We start from the raw sequence: 17,625 nt of genomic DNA on the forward strand, positions 1-17,625 counted from the left end.
GATTAGAAGAGTAGTTTTCAAGGTAGCTGTGACTGTGGGTTTCACCTTCTTCACCTTCTTTCCCCACTCTCTTAAAAGCACTTTTTTATTTACTGGAGAACAGAAGGCTGAATGTCATTTCTTGGCCATTTACTGTATATTAGGTCTTTAGAAAAATTCCCTACTGTAAAAAAGTTGTTCCCCCCCCCAGTTATTTTGATGTTTTATGATTCAGAAATGAAGAGGCACTTTATTTTTTTTAGGTGGATTGAAAAAATACACAACACATACTTAAGTATATTATTAATATAATACCAAATCATTCATCTTCTAGTTATTGTCCTTTACTGCTAAAGGGTTGTGGGTACAGAAGCATAAAACAAATTGTACAACAGTTCTAGCCTACTTCTTTACCCTTAGCTTGAGTTGTCTTAAGTTGTTATCCGTCAGCAGTGAACCTGAAAAAGTCAGTAAGTGACTATGGAAACTATTCTAGTACTATGGGGCTTATTTACTAAAACTCAAGTTTATCTCAGTTTTTTTTATTAAAACAAAGTTGACCTAACTCCCATTCACGAATGTAACGAATTTATCAATAATTGTTCTTGAAAATTTTGGTGCAAAAAAAACATAGCGACAAATTTGTGCGTTGATTCGAATCATACAATTGTCCTTCCAAAAATGTGACCTTATCAAATTGACGCAGCGAAAACTCAACTTTATTAGATTATCGGCACAAAAACCAGCACGTCAACAAAAATCTAATGGGAAATCTGCCATTGACTTCTACATGACTTTGGCATATTTGAGATGGAGTATTTTCGAATTCAGATTTTTAGCAGCTTTGGGGTATAATAAATCTCAGAAAAATCAAATGTTTTTTTTCCTCAAAAAATGTCCCTTTTAAAAACTCGACCAGAAAAATTTGAGGTTTAGTAAATGCACCCCTATATGTGACATTTATTTCTGGTGAATAATGTGGTATGTTCTACCAAAAACTGGGGAGAGTTAAGACAGAAAAATAGAAAAAATAGAAAAAAGAAAAAATAGAAAAAAGAGTTAAGACAGACCTAACCAAAAATAAGCAAGGTATCTCAGATATTGGGAGATTTGACAAAGTTGGCATGAAAGAAGGTATGACTTTAATCTAAAGGCTGGTATGCTTTGTAGATGTATTTAAATGCTTTAAATTCATGTTGAGTGATGAATGCTGCTTTTATCTAGTGCTTTTTAAGGGATATATATATATATATATATATATATATATATATATATATATATCTATATATATATATATATCTATATATAGGCTAAATGTAACGTATACAAAAGGAGCTCATTTTAAAGAGAAATGTTCTGTGATGCATTTTATTACAATGAAATACTACAGTTTTGTGCATTTATTTTCTACTCACTAGAAGCCAAGGGCAGAAGGTTAAGAGTATTATCTGTCTTCGCTAATGTTTGCAGATAATCAGTATTTTATTTTTCTTACCAAAATGTCAAATGATGTTTGCAGCTGCATGTTTTTTTTCTACAACAGAAGTATTTTGATCTGAATCTTCCCAGTGAGTTTTTTCTATTAATATCTGGAGTCTCATCTGTGCAAAGACAAACTGCTTTATTTATTTTACATTGTGTCAACTGTCCAGTAAAGGGACAAAATCTGCAGAATAATCAAGAAAATATGGCACAGAGGGAATGTAATGTGGCCTGAAACATGCAAAAAGCAATCTAGACAGTCTGTCTAGCAACACTGGATAACAAAATTATCTCTGGCTGTCCTCAACTTTGCTCTTGGTTCTGTATTTGCAAAGAACTATATTGACAAAGAACTGAAGAGTTTATCTAATTAGCAATGAATGGTTCACTAACCTTATCTTGCAACCTGGTATAAAAATAAATCCATTAAGTCTATTAGATATGTAAACAAGAAACTAAATGGTAACAAACAAATGTGTCAAGCAGGTAGTCAGTGGCCAGAGAATGAGATGACAAAGCTACATTGGTATGGTCTTTATAAAAATGCAGACCAGGTGCATGTATTGTTTTCTTGAAATGACCATGGTTTCTGTGGGGGCTGTAAATTGTCTCAGCTGTCCTGTGAATGAGTTGAGATTTGTGCACATGGAAATATTGAACTCAAGCAAATCAAATAATATCATGACAGAAACTATGAAATTTGTCATCTGTTTCAACACCATTTTCATAAGATTCCAAGTAATAATGAATGAAGGCAATCTGTTTCTACACTCAGATCTCAAAGCTTTATTCCTTTTTTTGTTTTTTTTGCTTAAAGTGTTCCTGAGTTCTACCTTAATATTAAAAAATACTGAATTTGTTGTCCTATCAACCTTTATTACAGAAACAGTGAATGTCTGAACGTATTTCCTTTGTGTATTGCTGCATAGACTGTTTAACCAAACAATTTGTAGAGTTAATCTGTTCTTTATTTATTAGCAACTTTGTCTGATCCATGAGTTTTATGCATACACACATTTTTTAGTAATGTAGCATACCCTGTTACTTATTTTGTATCCTAAATAAGAAACCCCTTAACCCCCACAGGTATGTGGAATCACTCTGATGCATTTGAGGCTACTGTGACAGGCAATGCTGCTGAAATGCATTTTCCTGCTTAAAACATGCCAAATTGCTCCCAGTGGAACTAAGGATATAGACCAGAAGCATCTGAAATGCATCATTGTGTAAAAATCTCTCTCAAACTTCCCAGCTACTCTCACCATTTGTTGGGAAGCTCAATTTACCTGTCTTTGGGCTTATAACCATCAAGGCAAAAATTCCATAAGAATGAGTTGAGTGATTGAGTAGCCCCCAAAATTAATAGATTTGAGAACAGAGCAGTGACATTCTATGTGATATATTCTTTTGATTCATGGCCCTGCTCATCTTCTGAATCATACTGTAATTGGTGCTCATCCCTGGATTGTCAGTTGTAGGGTTGTTCATATCCTGGATACAAAAATTGAGCTGTAGTTTGAATTAGTAGTACCTCAAGAAAGGATGCAGAAATCCTCCCCCCCCCCCCACACACACTGTGCATTTCTGCTGCACAATGCTTTGTTAAACAGAACAATGATAGGGTATTCTGACCAGGGATGGACTGGAGCACGGGGGCCCAAAATTTTGGCATGCACCACGCATGTGCCAACGCCCGTCCGCATTGCGCCACATATTTTTGCTTTGGGCTCGGCAGATTAGGGGAGTGATTCTGGGCCACCCACTGGGTTTTTTCCCCGGTGTTTGTTTTTTCTTTGAAAAATAATTTTCCACCTGTCAGACACTATATTTTATTATGACACATTTATTTAACATCCCCAATGACTTATTTATGGCTTAGAATATTAAAAGCCTCTGAGCTTAATTGGGGGAATACTGTTTGGGCCATATAAAAATGTGCATTATATAAAATTCTGCAGGGTTATTGATTAGGGGATGTACTCTGAAATTCACTATTTCTCTTGACAGGTTTATAGACAAGATGTAAATCTTCCACAGGATGGAAAGGAGTGAAGAATGCGAGCGATAGCAACTGGGGTTTCAGCACTCGATGGATATGTGCTTCACGCAGTGACTGGTTTTTAATGCGATATGCTGATACTGAAGGCTCAGAGACAAAATTACAAAGTTTATTGCCTCTGTCCTCTGTTTTTAATCATTCTCTGAACTGTGTCAAGTTCAGAAAACTATTGTGATGGAAAAAAAGGCACCTGTCTGTATTTGCAACTCCTGAATTGTGGATTAGTTTGCTGAGGAATTTCCACTCCAAAGGGCAGAAGTTAGATGTGATGGATTTATCTTCAGAAATGAGCAAGCATGCGAAGAATCCAATAAGTCATAAGCTGGAAGATCAGAAAAAGGTAAGGCTAGAATAAAAAGGATTGCTTTATGTATATATTTGGTGTGCATCTACAGGGCTGGATTTATATAGTGGGCATCCTTAGGCCCACTGCCATTAATCACCCCCATCCCCTCCCCTTTATTCATGCAAATTTTCATCATTGGGATAGGAGCAATGGGGATTGGCGCACGGAAAATTTTAAAAACTATCATATTGGTTTCTGAACCAATATGGTTATGCTTTGGCCGCATGCAGCCCCCTAAAATCCTGCCACCCTAAGCCTGGGCCTTGGTGGTCTTTCCACAAATCCGGGCCTGCATCTGGAGACCTTTAGGGATGGCAAGAGACAATTTGCTTCTGAATCTGGTGATGAGTCTGGTTATGGATATGGCCTAATTTACAGTAACCTGCTAATGCACACAGACTGCATGATGGACAAACCCTTTAACTGTTTATTGTATACACAGTAGTTCTAGACATTGTGTGATTTATATATACAATTTTTCAATTAATAAACCAGCCCTAAGTTTACACTGATGCCACTTCGGCCATATAGGCAGGCCATCAATGGATATTTACTAGTTGTGTAGAAAATAACGTTAAATTCACAAAATACTTGTAACTCTTGTAAAATGTATATTTAATATAGTAGAAAGGATTCCGTTTTAATAATTTACATGGTACATTTTAACCAATGAAACATATATATTGACCCACTGTATTGGAGTCATAGGGTGCTATATTTATTCCTTTGTTCCAAGACTGTCACTATTATATACTATTGATCTGACTTAGAATATGTCATTAAAACAAAATGTCATCCAATACGGTCTTGATTATGCTGGTTTGCATGTTAAAGAATTAAATATTTAATTTTATAGTTTAATCCATACCATAAGACAAAATATTGGATTTATTAACAATTCAATTAACTCGATTGTATAATGACAAAGTGTACACTTTCAAGATGATCCCTATTTGAGGTGGGAACTTAGCTTGATAAGCACAAATGGAATGAGGGTTGGTGGTAATACTGAAATAGGTGAATTGAATATTTATTATACAACATCTGCTCTCTTATTTTTTTTGTATTTAAAAGCAACGGCAACGTGTCTACCTCATAACATTCAGGTGCAGATAAAAAGGAGGATAATTTTTGTACAGAAACATACAGTAATATATAGACATATATTTTTTTTGAACATAGATAATACATTTGCTGATGTTATGCACAGAATGATTGCCTTAAGATGAGATATAAACTGTCTGCAATGGCAGGAGGTAGTATTTATTCCTGCGTGTTGAGTCTTTTGAATTACAAAATTACTTTATTGTCAAAGATCTCAATACTAAAATTGCAGTTAAAACTTTATTAAGGATGTTCCTTGTGTTTCACTTACATACTGTTAATAAAGAACATTTCTTTAAAATAAAGTTAAAAAGGAAGGAAGGAAATTAAAGGGGGGGTTGCCTAATTAAAGAAAGAAAAAGTACATTTAAGAATCTTTTTCATATACAGTACATTCATTAAACATTGTAATTGCTGTTGAAACCAGTATTTCTTTGCTACTTACTGTTTGCTGTACTGCTTGTTCTACTACTACTGAAACAGTGAAGCAAAAGTCAGCTGATTAACAGATTTATGGAGCATTCAAGGCATTGTTGAACCTGGAGTCTTGGCTTGAGGTGATATGGTTACTACTTCATTATTTTAAGTCAGGGCCAGCAGTAAGTACAGTAGCAAGGGACAGCTAGATACTGCTGTAAGATTTTAATATAATAATAATAATAATAATCATCATATACCTCACCCCTTCTACTAGGGTTACAGTTCTTTTGAGCAAGCTCACAAATAATCCACACCAATAAGTGTATATTAAAGTGATTATATTATATAATCAATGGATTGTTACATGTAAATGATTACAATTAGACTAAAACAATATTTACATTTACAAATGTTTTATATAGTCTACATTGTTTTTACCAGGCCCTTATTGTGTCTCTCTGGGTCATCTGTTGGCTTCTGCTCCCAGCTTTTTTGCATGCAAAAGGCCCCATCACATGGCTCCTCTGTCTTCTCCCAGGCTGCTCCCCCTCTTTCTTTCTTTTGTGTCCACCTTTATACAGGATTTATGCCCCCAAACCTTCCAACTGATCAAATGCAAAGTTAAAACCCCCTTAACTTGGGTACGTTTCTAAATACATTATATTATAACATGCTGTTGCCATATTACATCCTATTGGTCAGAATAATATGTTTAAGAATGGAATCTGAAATGCTGTGTGATTCATTTTAAACTCATTACATTTCTTGATATATTGACAATCACTAGGAAGTATATTGGCAATCACTAGGAAGGGATGAGTTCATGGCTATTATCCATTGGTGTTGAGGTTGTATAGGACAGCTAAGGCAATTGTTCCTTTGCCCCGGCCACACAAGCAAGAATCAGGAAAAAAATAGGAATATTTAGATTATACTAATATGCTTGCCTTTATTTGTATACAATGTTAAACTGCTATTAAAGGCTATTCATTGTTTGCATCTACCCCTGCTCCAGTAGAATGAACACACACGCAAATATACTAAGGTCATTTTATCATGATCCAATTAATCTTCTCTGTGTTTTAGTAGTCTGAAAAGAGACCCACACACACAGGCACAGGAAGAACCTTGCAGATAGTGCCAAAGTTAGAGGCTTAAATATTGATAAGTACTGTGATACTGTTGAAACTGCACTGCATGCTAAGGTCATAGACACATGTGTTGTTTATCTTGGGGTGTTATTTATCTAGGTCTGAATTTATCTCAATATCGGCTGCTACAAATTCCGATCTAAGCCGCTCTGGTTTTTAATGCTTATTTATTATTACATTTTCCCGAAAATGACCTTTGCAGGAAATGCTCAGATATTCGCGATTTTTTTTTTGTGAATTTTCCCCAAAAACTCTGAGTTTTCATCCGAAAGCTCCGAAAACATTGTGAAATTGCCCGAAACCCCTGACACAACCAAAAATCAATGGGACTGTTCCCATTGACTTTTTTGCAACCTCGACGGGTTTGAGATGCCGTGTTTTTATATTCAGTCTTTTTAGCCCTCGGGGTTTAATAAATTCCAAAAATTCGTGATTTTTTTAAAAGCTTATTATAACACAAAAAATCACACCGTTTTTCAGATTTCTGGGATTTTGGGGTATTCGGAGATGTAAATAACCCCATTGGTGTTTATCTCAGGAAGACTACATTAATAAATAACTGCTAATGTGAATCACAGGCGGGACGGCACTCGGATCACTTCAGTTTTCCGAAGTCGCCCAAAGTTTCCTCATGAGGCAATGTTAATAAGTGGAGGAAATGTTAATAAGTGGAGGCAATGTTAATGAATAATATTCATGTATGGAAAAAATTGCTTGGTCACTGCTATTATCAGCTCCACAAGCATACAGTTTAATATTCAGTGTCTGGGAATGGGAAGATAAACTGATTTGCTGAATGGTATAGCAACATTTTCATATTTAAATGAAATAAAAAAAAATTAAATTACATTTTTATGAAATTGTTCATAAACATTAATGCACCAATGCATAAAATATAATTGTGTTTTTTTGTTTTGTTTTTTGATTTTCATTTTGCTGTTCTTATAATGTAAAATAGGCCCATGGGCCCATAATGCTTGATGATATTTCTAAAGCTATAAGAGTAGACAGTTTATTGCTAAATGGAGCAGCCCTGCTAAATGGAGCAGCCCTGACATAAAATACAAATTTAGAATAGAGGTACAGAATTAAAAAAAGGCAGAAGGCATGTGGGCAGTTCTGATTAACATAGTCTTATCGTTTATGTTTTGAATTCATTCTTTTACCATACTTGCTTTGGGGTTGTCTGTGTCGAACTGGGGGACCCAGGGCCCACCGGGGCTGCTGCCTCGGGGCCCTCACCTAGTGCCCCCCACCCCAGGCACAAATCACTTTCTGGCCCCCCTCCCTGAGCATCAACCGCAAAGCGCTTTTCAGGCTGCAGGTAGCAGTAACAGGCAGAGCAAATTTTCAGTCCTTACAAACCATTTGATACGTCAAAAACTTGCCTGAGGTGGCCCCACACAGTGCTATGATTCAGCAGTTCATTCAGATGCATCTAACTTATCAGACTGTCTCTCGTGTGCATTAGATCTTTTGTTAACCACTCTAAATAGTGCCAAAAATAAAATCCTACAGCAGTATTAAATTACCCGTAATTATTTTCTCTTAATATTCTTGAGCTTTAAACAGGCATATGTATGCATTAAAGTTCTATGAGAAAGCTCCACATAGATACAGTATGCCATCCCTTGTTTAGATGCATAGAAAGAACGACATGCTGTTTGAGACTGTGTTTATTTGCTTGATTCAGCATCTTAACAGTTGTTTATGTTGGCAGAAATGCCTGTAATTGAGATAAATACTGGTTTGTTGGGACACATTTTATTCTGGGTTTGAATGCTTGATTTCATTGCTTGTAAAATACTTCTTCTGATTTAGTGACAATTACTTTTGAATAATGAACAACAGAGCGTTTGACCCTTTTTCCCTTTTAATTTTCTATTCAGGCCGCTGTTTTTCCATTTAGCATTGCTATATTAAACTGATTTATATTGGCTTGGGCTCCATGATGGCACATTCTCACAGTCACAACCACATTTGAACTTGTCTTTTTAGAAATGAAAGATAGCTGTATTACACTGAATACTGCACAATAACCTGCTGAATAGGACAATACAGTGCCTCAGTCTCGGCTATTCTCAGACCAAGTGAACATTTTTCAAACTTAGTGGAGACATGTCCTATTGTCTTTACTGTGCCAATACTGGTGTTGCAAAGAATATTATAACACTGCCTCTGCTATTGTGTATACGCCATTAGATAAAAAGTGAATCTGTGTTCAGTTTATTATCATTATTAAGATGTGTATATAAATATATGTATGTATGTATGTATGTATGTATGTATGTATGCAAAGAGTCTAGGTTTCAGATAGTAAAAGTAATAGGGGTAGCCAGAAAAGGCATGTCTCTAGGGTACAAAGTGTGTGTGGGGGGGTGCTAGGCACGTACCTTCTCTGTCGCCTACCCCTAGTCTGACCCCATGTACCCTGGCCGCTGTTGTTGCTCTCCACCATAGCCAAAACCCATTAATTTGCACATGGCTTATGTGCTGGGGGGAGCAGTATACCTGGGTTGCCTAGGGGTGGCCCAGCACTGCTGTGTATAAGTGCATGAATGTCCCTGTCTCCATCTTCCAGTGAGAAAATAGTAGCAATCACAAGATAATAAATCACAAGATGTAAATCATCAAATATAACTGGTGGCAGGGGTGGTTATAAGAGTTAAAGAAACTGCAGTTCTTATAAAATATTTGGCATTTAAATGAGCAATATAAAAATGTTAATTTCTAATATGTGTACAACACTTTTTTTCTGCTGTCTATAGGAGGTATTCATTACTTTAATTTTCTGTTTATTCATTGTGCCACAATTGTTAAATCAGTTGTTTTATCTAGTTTACCAGTTGAGAGTTTTTTTGATAATTATACATAATCTAATGCCACTTTGAATACCTTTAAATTATGTAACTGGTTCCATGTTGTCATTTTTATGAGCCATACGCAAATATTGATAAACAGGGGCTTCTGACCTCTCATCACTCTGCCACTGGAGCTTAGCAGCTGTGGCCATAACATTCCCCACATCCATTGTGGCATTAAAGGAAATTCCCATTAACTGTGTAGGTCTCTCTCTATACTGCTTAGTGTATGATTATTTTCCTTAGAATTACTGGAACAGACAGATGTGTTGTGGTACCTTTGGGGGTGACTTTGTGTCTGCTCTGTGTAAAGTGCAACATTATTACTGGAACAGGTGTTAAAATGGATATACTGCATGGGGGTTTAAAGGGGTAATTCACCACCATGATCACAATGAGTTGTTGGGCATGTATTCTGCCTATTGTTTAATTTAATTGTCTGTTTTATTGCAACATCGGGAGCAGAACAAAACAATATAGAAAGGGTCTGTTGTATTATTACTCAAGCTTGTATTTACAATATATTCATGCCAATGGTACAAGCCTGTACTATAATGGTGGGGGGGGGGGGGCTGGTTTAATTTACAAAGACGGGAAAATATGGTCAGCATAGTATATTTGATTTTGAATCAGCAGTACTGAAAAGGGAACAGATTATTCCCAAATGCCATTGCCACTCACTGAACTGAGTCACAAGATGTTAACATATCTAATGTATTTCCCTTACTATGTTTTCTTAGCAAGGGGTAGGTTGACGGTAGACTCCAATTTAGTCACTCCTGATAATCAGGTAAGGTTCAGTGTGATAGGCTGCACATTAGCTGACACACATTCAACCCATTACTCATCTATACATTCTCCAGCGATTGCCATTACTTGTAGTACAGAATGGCAATTGTGCATTTCCCATGATACATAGTGAAAGATTTATGAAAGGTCAAGACGTTCGACCTTAGCTCAATCTTTATTTAAAAGAAGTTCTTAACACAAATTTAGATTTTCCTGTGATTTAGATGTTTTTTCTTGTTCTTGATTACAAATTTTGGGAGCTCAGGTGCTGACAATAATTCTATCCAATGGTCACACCAGCCATTACATTTCTGAACTAATTGTGTAATATGTTAGCAGCTGGCACAAGCGATTTTTGCTTCAACCCCAAAACAAAGAGAACTAACAGACACGTTTAATTTCCCATAATAAGAAAAAATTATATAAATGTATTAATTGTAAATAAAAATAAATAAATAAATAATACTCTCCACCATAAATACTTTTCAAATCTCTAATTGCATGTGTGTATATATCTAAAAAGTGTGTCCTCATCAAAATCTATTGAAATCATTATGGATCTGCTTCAGTGATCAGAACATCATCAAAAACATGCTTGTGTAAACACCCAGTGTATTCAATTGGGGATAAGTGAAGCAGACTAACTTAATGGATAATTGGAGTATGTGTCACGGTTCTTTTCATCCAAATAAAATCTATACCCAAATAGGTGCAATAATTAATGTATAAATGGTAATTTGCAACCATGTTTGTTAGTACATGAAGAGAGGCATGTGTAAAATCAGTCGGCTACAATGTTAAATGTGGTTTATGTAAGGGGCGACTAGTGGAATTTAGGAACTGGAGATCCCTTGAGGTGAAAGACAAAGTTTATTTGGCACAAGCTATGTGGATTCTGAAGTCACAGAGTTAGAACACTGAACAAAGGAATCGCAGAGTTTTTAATGACCTGTTAAAAGGAAGTTACTGGTGGAAGAGCATAGAGATATTGCTCCACAGCACAGAAAAACAAAGAACTGCTCTTGCAGCCAAGCATGTGGGTATGTCTATAGGCCAGGGTACTAGTGACCAAGGCTAGCTTCAGAACAGAATCCATCAAAGTCAGGGGGCTCCTGGGGAATCTGTATACATGGAACTCACTAGCATGCACTGATCTTATAGTTCAGTCTGAACAAATAACTTTAGTTCTCTTTCTTTACATTTTTTAAATAATTCTAGAAGTGGACTTACATGAGAATTATCCAATTGGGCTAGTAAATTCTGAAGCTTTAAATATATGCAGCATGAGAAGACTTTTCTTTGAGAAAATTGAAGTGAAAAATATGTATTAAATGCGCAAGGGAATACCTTGTGTTATTAATATGCTTAATGTCGCAGGACTGGTTATATTCTGTTAGCTACTGTGTTTGGTCTATTTGTACAGATGAGATCCTTTGTATCCTATTACATGTTATCTGTATGTACCATGTGACTTTCAATGATAGTATTCTTGATTTTACATCTGTATAATGGCCGTCCTTTCCATTTTTACTGCTGTATGCTAACTATGTATCCTATGTTTTGTAAAACACAATAAAAATTATTGAAGTAAAATAAATGCGCAAGGGAGCAAAACATGTGGAACAGTACTTTATTTGAGAATGACTAAAAAAAAAAAGGGGTCTCCATATTTTTTTTTTTTTTTGATGACTTAAACGTTGTGAAAAAGTGCCACAAGCACAATCTAAAGCAATCTAGCTTTAATCTTTTAACAACATTTTTTTTCCAGTGCAGTAAGTCATAGAGAATGTTCTCATTTGCTTTTACTGATTAGGTTACTGTACTGGTGCCATATGCCTTATTGCCTTATAAATGGCATAAGTGCCTTATAAGGGGACAGTGCTGTCCAACTTCTGTGGTACCTGAGCCAAACTTTTTCAGCCTACATGGTGGAGGGCCGATAGTGTTGGCCACTCCCTGTTTTCAAACCACACCCACATTAAACCCCACCCATGCTACCAGAAGATCACGTCCACATTCATTGTGGTAGCACACCAAAAAACCAAATGGTTGGTGCTTACTGCAGGGATATCGCTTATCATTCATATGTGAAAAAAGTTGTCCTATTAAGACATACCCTTAAATCCATATGCCTCCTCTTCCCCTTGGATAACACAGCACATGATTAAACTCCTTAGGGGCCCCTAACAATAATTTATTTTTAAATGCTAACAAACCTCCAGAACAAATACCAGGCTTATGTTCCACAGGCAGAGCAGGGCACGTGCGGCCTGCAGGCAGCCAGTTGGACAGCCCTGCCTTATGTGAATACAGTGTCGGACTGGCCAGGCGGAACACCGGGAAAAAACCCGGTGGGCCCCGACCCTCGTGGGCCCCCGCCGGGCCAGACCCCCTCTAATAGTATAAAATTTTTTAAAAAGTTTTCGGCGATGCGCATGCGCATCGGCACCTGCGCGCCGAGAAGTGCGCTCGCGCATGCGCATGGTGGCGTTCGAGCGGCGCAGTAGGGGGGCGGGGGGCCCTGGACCAGCAGTCCCGGTTGGCCCCGGTCCCCCCACTCCGACCCTGTGTGAATAAAAGAACATTAAGTTATCCAAAGTAGTTTTTTAAAAAAAAATATATATATATTATACTGTAGTGGTACAAAAGAAAAAAAATATTGAAGTTATATGCTTTGATTGTAACTGTTTTACTTACATAGTGTTAAACTGCAACTAAAGCACACAAGTTACAAATGTATTTCATATGCTAAATGAGTTAAACAAAACACCCCTCTCTTTAGACCTCACAGCATGCTTGTAATAACTGTATAACAAAAATTACATTTGTCCAGTTCAAACTGATTTTGCAGGTTAGAACTTATAACATTAATCTACTTTCCTTTGATTAAATATCATTTTTGTTAATGAGACATTTTACATCTCCGGTACATTGAATGAGTGAGGTTCAAAAGATAGCCGTGCTTCACACCTTGATATATCTGAGATTCTTTTGATCCAAATAAGCATGAAGATCAGAGTGTCTGAAATGGTATATTCATGTACACAGGGGCGTAACTATAGAGGAAGCAGACCCTGCGTCTGCAGGGGGGCCCAGGAGGTATAGGGGCCCCATGAGGCCCTAATTCATATACAATTTCAATAAATATTGGAGAAACAAGTCAACCTCTAAACATTTTGGGGGCCTGAAAAATAATTTGCTGTGGGGCCCAGTAATATCTAGTTACGCCACTGCATGTACACAATAAATTCACAGACTATATGCATTAAATAAGGGAACATACCATTTGACAGAAGTAAGGAAAAAGTTTGGAGTCATTAATATATTGTTTTTAAAATCTGAATCTCTGACTCCCACCACCAGTATCTTAGTAACACGCAGATCTAAGAAGATGACCAGAATGCAATCAATCTGTTTTTTAAACTTGGTAACTAGAAAATGTTTGTTAAAACAGCACAAAACCAAGTTCACATTGGGATATAGAGTCACAATATAACAATGGGAATATATATTTTTAGAATATGTATGTGGTCCCTGTATTGTCTACGTTTTGGTTTCTCTGATTTTTATGGTGCTAAAAGAATCACCGAGATTTAATATTGCTTTTACTTGAACTAGACTTTGTAAACCCTTACACTAAGACATATGTATACTACAAGCCCAGTATGGGTATTTAGGTCCGGTGGTGCCCTAGGTCAGACTTAAGTGCACCCCCAAGTTGTGGAAGTGAAGTCAGGTGCAAGGCTGCGTGTGATGTAACTTATGGTTACACATGATGTCACATCCACGCCACTGCACTACAATGTGCACAATACCCCTCACCTCCCAACACAGCTGGCTTTATAAAGCAAGACTCTGGTGGCGGCTGGGCAGAATTAAAAAAACAAACAAGCTGCTATATAGGCACCCGAGGGTCTCCCCACCAATGCTGCCACCCGAGGGTGCCTATATATAAATATGGCCTAGCTAAACAAAACAACATATATCTTTGTCATGAAGACAGCAGTTCTGCTACTGGGACTTTACCCAAGCTTTCAGTACACAGGAATATTCACTCATCCCATTAATCTTTGACTGCGCCGGAATATATATAATCTGGTATCAGATGATAATCAGGAGTGACAAATCTGCACATAATACTGTACCAGATCTCAAATAGTGGGCATAGCATTATTGCTGACTAATTAGTCCATTTGTGCCTTATTTATAAAAGTGTTATGAAGACAGGGATTATTATTATTGATAGCCTTTTCTTGTAGTTTATAGATAATATTGAATTTTCTTATGTAGTAAAAACTTCCTATCAGTAATGAAACAAAGAGAAAAATAGATAAGTTGGCTCCTCTTGCTTGGGGCAACTCAATTGATGGAGAGCTGGTGCTCTAAATGCTTTTATATGCTAGGGCAACTGAGAAGGAATTGAAAATTATTTTCTTTGATTGCCTGAAATCCATTTGATTTGAAACCAGTAACAAAAGAAATGTCCCCCTGGGAATGGCAGCAGAATCTCAGTAATTTCAGGGGCAGTGTTTGTTTATACATATAAATGTAAAAGATAGATTTTTGAGGTTTGTCTTTGCCTTTCTACATCTGTCCAGTCCTTTATATTGCCAAATGTACTGACAAATATCCAGTGTTTCATAATACTTGATGCCACAATTTATAGCTTCTACTACATTTAATTAGTGGAAAATGCTATTGCAAATACGGTTACAATTCTGGCACAAAGATGTATTGGGGACAGTGCGGATATTACAGTGTTGGTCATATAAATTATAGAAATGCTCATGGCAGGATTTAATTACACAAAGCAATATCTCTTTAAATATGCATACCTGCATTATTCTCATATTTAATGGACAGACATTTTGGATGAAATGAAATATTGCTTGAATTTAAAACAGGCCTGTTATGGATTAGATAGAGAGCATATACCATAATAACTGAGCAGCTGAATACCTCACACCTCCCATTTAATATTCGATAGCTTTGAGAAGAAGAGTTGCAGATTAAAGAAGCTTGCATCATTAACCCATATCAGCTTTGCTTATGTACATACAGCTCATTATAACATACAGCTCATAAAATCTACAGTTTGCTATCTACGCCTGAATTCTGTTTTATTTTTTCACACATCCTCTGTGTGTTTCATTATTTGTTGATCCAGTGCTGACAAGATTGCTATGGGCCATGATAACTAAATTAAAGGCCCCAGACTCTAGTTGATCTATAGCGCCTTACAACATTGGGTTATCTTGTTAGAGGTTGTAGTTCAACAGCTGCTGCAGGGATGGATGTTGAACACCCTTGCTACAGACTATTGCTAATAAGAAAAAATCTGGTTCTGAGAATTTTGATGGACATATGAATGAGTATCAACTGGACATTTTAATATACTTTATATGCAATGTGGTAGAAATGTCCCACTGTCCACAGACCAAATGATCAGTAGATCAAACAACCAATAGAAAAAATTATGATGGGGCATTGATAGTGACTGCTGGCCTATCCTCTTTCCCATTTCTGCACAAATAAACCTGTTCTGAAACAACTTAGCTCTGTCCCAACCATAATCATAAAGTGTGCAGTAATTAACACATTTAATATCACATTTAATTAGGGTTGTCACCTTTTCCCTCAGTAAAGACCAGGCAGGGGGTGGGGCTGTGATGTATAGGGGCGTGGGCATGACATTGAGGGGCAGGACACTAATCGTGATGTTCATGGGGAATTCCTGGGAAAACTGGGCAGGAAGTTTTGACCTGGGCTGCCCTTCAAAATAACTGCTGTCCGGGTCAAAACCAGACAAGTGGCAACCCTACATTTAATTGTCAGCAGCCTGCCTGGGTATTGATGAATCCTCAAACCTTAAAAACCGTCAAACCTTACATAATAGAACTGGTACTGGAAAGAAAAGTAGAGAGAGAAAGACAAAGGGTGGTGCAAGGAAGAAAAAGATCTAACCAGTGGCATGCAGTGGAGAAAAGTTGTAGATGTTAAACAAATGGTAGATGTCAAACAAAAATGGTATTTGGTGAACAAATACAAATTCTACCACTGCAAAAACTTGTATGTTTCTAAATTTCTGTAAATGTTTTTTGTATAAACCACTCATGGTGTAAATGTTGTAAAACTACAAGTTGTACAGTATAAATAAACTTTTTTCAAATTTTTATTGATTTATTTTTTAGTAGTATTGGTTTCAATGGTGTTCACATTTTGGCAATATTTTGTGCACAAAAGTTGGAACTTGTAAATATTGAATTATTTAAAACTACAAGTTTGCCATAATTTTCAAGTTTTGTGTATAATGTAGTGTTATAAAAGGGTGACATTTCTTTGCCTTTAATTGATATCCCTTCATCACATAAAGTCCCCAATAACATCCCAGCCCCTAGAGCAGTGATCCTCAACCAATGGCTTGGGAGCAACATGTTGCTCACCAACCCCTTGGATGTTGTTCCCAGTGGCCTCCAAGCATGTGCTTATTTTTGAATTCCTGGTTTGGAAGAAAGGTTTTTCTTCCATTAAAACCAGGTGTACTGCCAAACAGATTTTTCTGTAGGCTGCCAATCCACATAGGGGCTAACCTAGCCAATCACAACCCGTTTGGTACCCCCAGGAACATTTCATGCTTGTGTTGCTCCCCAACTCTGTTTGCATTTGAATGTGGCTCATAGGTAAAAAAGGTAGGGGAACCCTGCTCAAGAGCAGGCCCGGACTGACCATGTAACTGTTCGGGCAAATGCCCGAGGGGCCGTGTTATATTTTGTTTAATTGGGCCGCTCCTTTGCGATAATACTAATTAGAACTCACCTTTCACTACATCCAGCTGGCTCTAGGACCCCGCTCCTCCGTACTAGCTCCCACTATGGCTCCGCCCCTCCCACTCCTCTCTGCTCTCTGCTGCTGCAGTGCAGTGTAAACTGGACGAACAGGGCCTCTCAGTCTGCATCAGCTCAGTAAGTACAGACAGGTTTCAGCACACACTACTGTAGAGCAGCAGTCAGCAGGTCCACGTCTTCCCAGTAGTTACTGAGGCTGTGGACAAGTGTGGATTACATTGTTTATGCTGTTTGCTGGTCTGCCTGTGCTGAGCCTGAAGCCCTGAACGTAATGCTCCCTGCCACAGAAAGATTCAATTATACATTTTTCATTTCAATTGAAAAAAAAAATAGGAGAAAAAGGTGGAGAGGCTGATGGAATAAAAAATAAAGGGGCAAAATAAATAGCAGTGAAGATGGGTAAGCAGAATACAGAATGAAAGGAGAGAAAGCTGGAATAAAGAAAAGCTAATGCTGAAGGGTTATGAGAGAGAATTTAAAAACAAAAAATAAAGCAGAAAGGATCCATCCTCTTCCCTTTTCTTTCTGTAATTCTTGTGACAGTGGGCTGTCATAGTATGTAATAGTTGGTGGCCACTATGTTCCATGA

The 17,625-nt window shown here is 37.2% G+C and overlaps 1 protein-coding gene across 8 annotated transcripts in view; it reads left to right on the top strand.

Annotated features, from left to right (window-relative positions):
- The window catches only part of nav3.L (neuron navigator 3 L homeolog), a 383,175-nt gene that overhangs the window by 116,660 nt on the left and 248,890 nt on the right, over positions 1-17,625 (top strand). For all 8 annotated transcript variants that reach the window (XM_041586363.1, XM_018252482.2, XM_018252484.2 and 5 more), the window contains one exon: positions 3,469-3,860. In XM_041586363.1, coding sequence (XP_041442297.1) covers positions 3,789-3,860 — 72 coding nt within the window. In that variant the 5' untranslated portion in view covers positions 3,469-3,788. The remainder of the gene's footprint in view (positions 1-3,468; positions 3,861-17,625) is intronic.

This window comes from Xenopus laevis, chromosome 3L, assembly GCF_017654675.1.
Source record: "Xenopus laevis strain J_2021 chromosome 3L, Xenopus_laevis_v10.1, whole genome shotgun sequence".
NCBI classification, from domain to species: Eukaryota; Metazoa; Chordata; class Amphibia; order Anura; family Pipidae; genus Xenopus; species Xenopus laevis.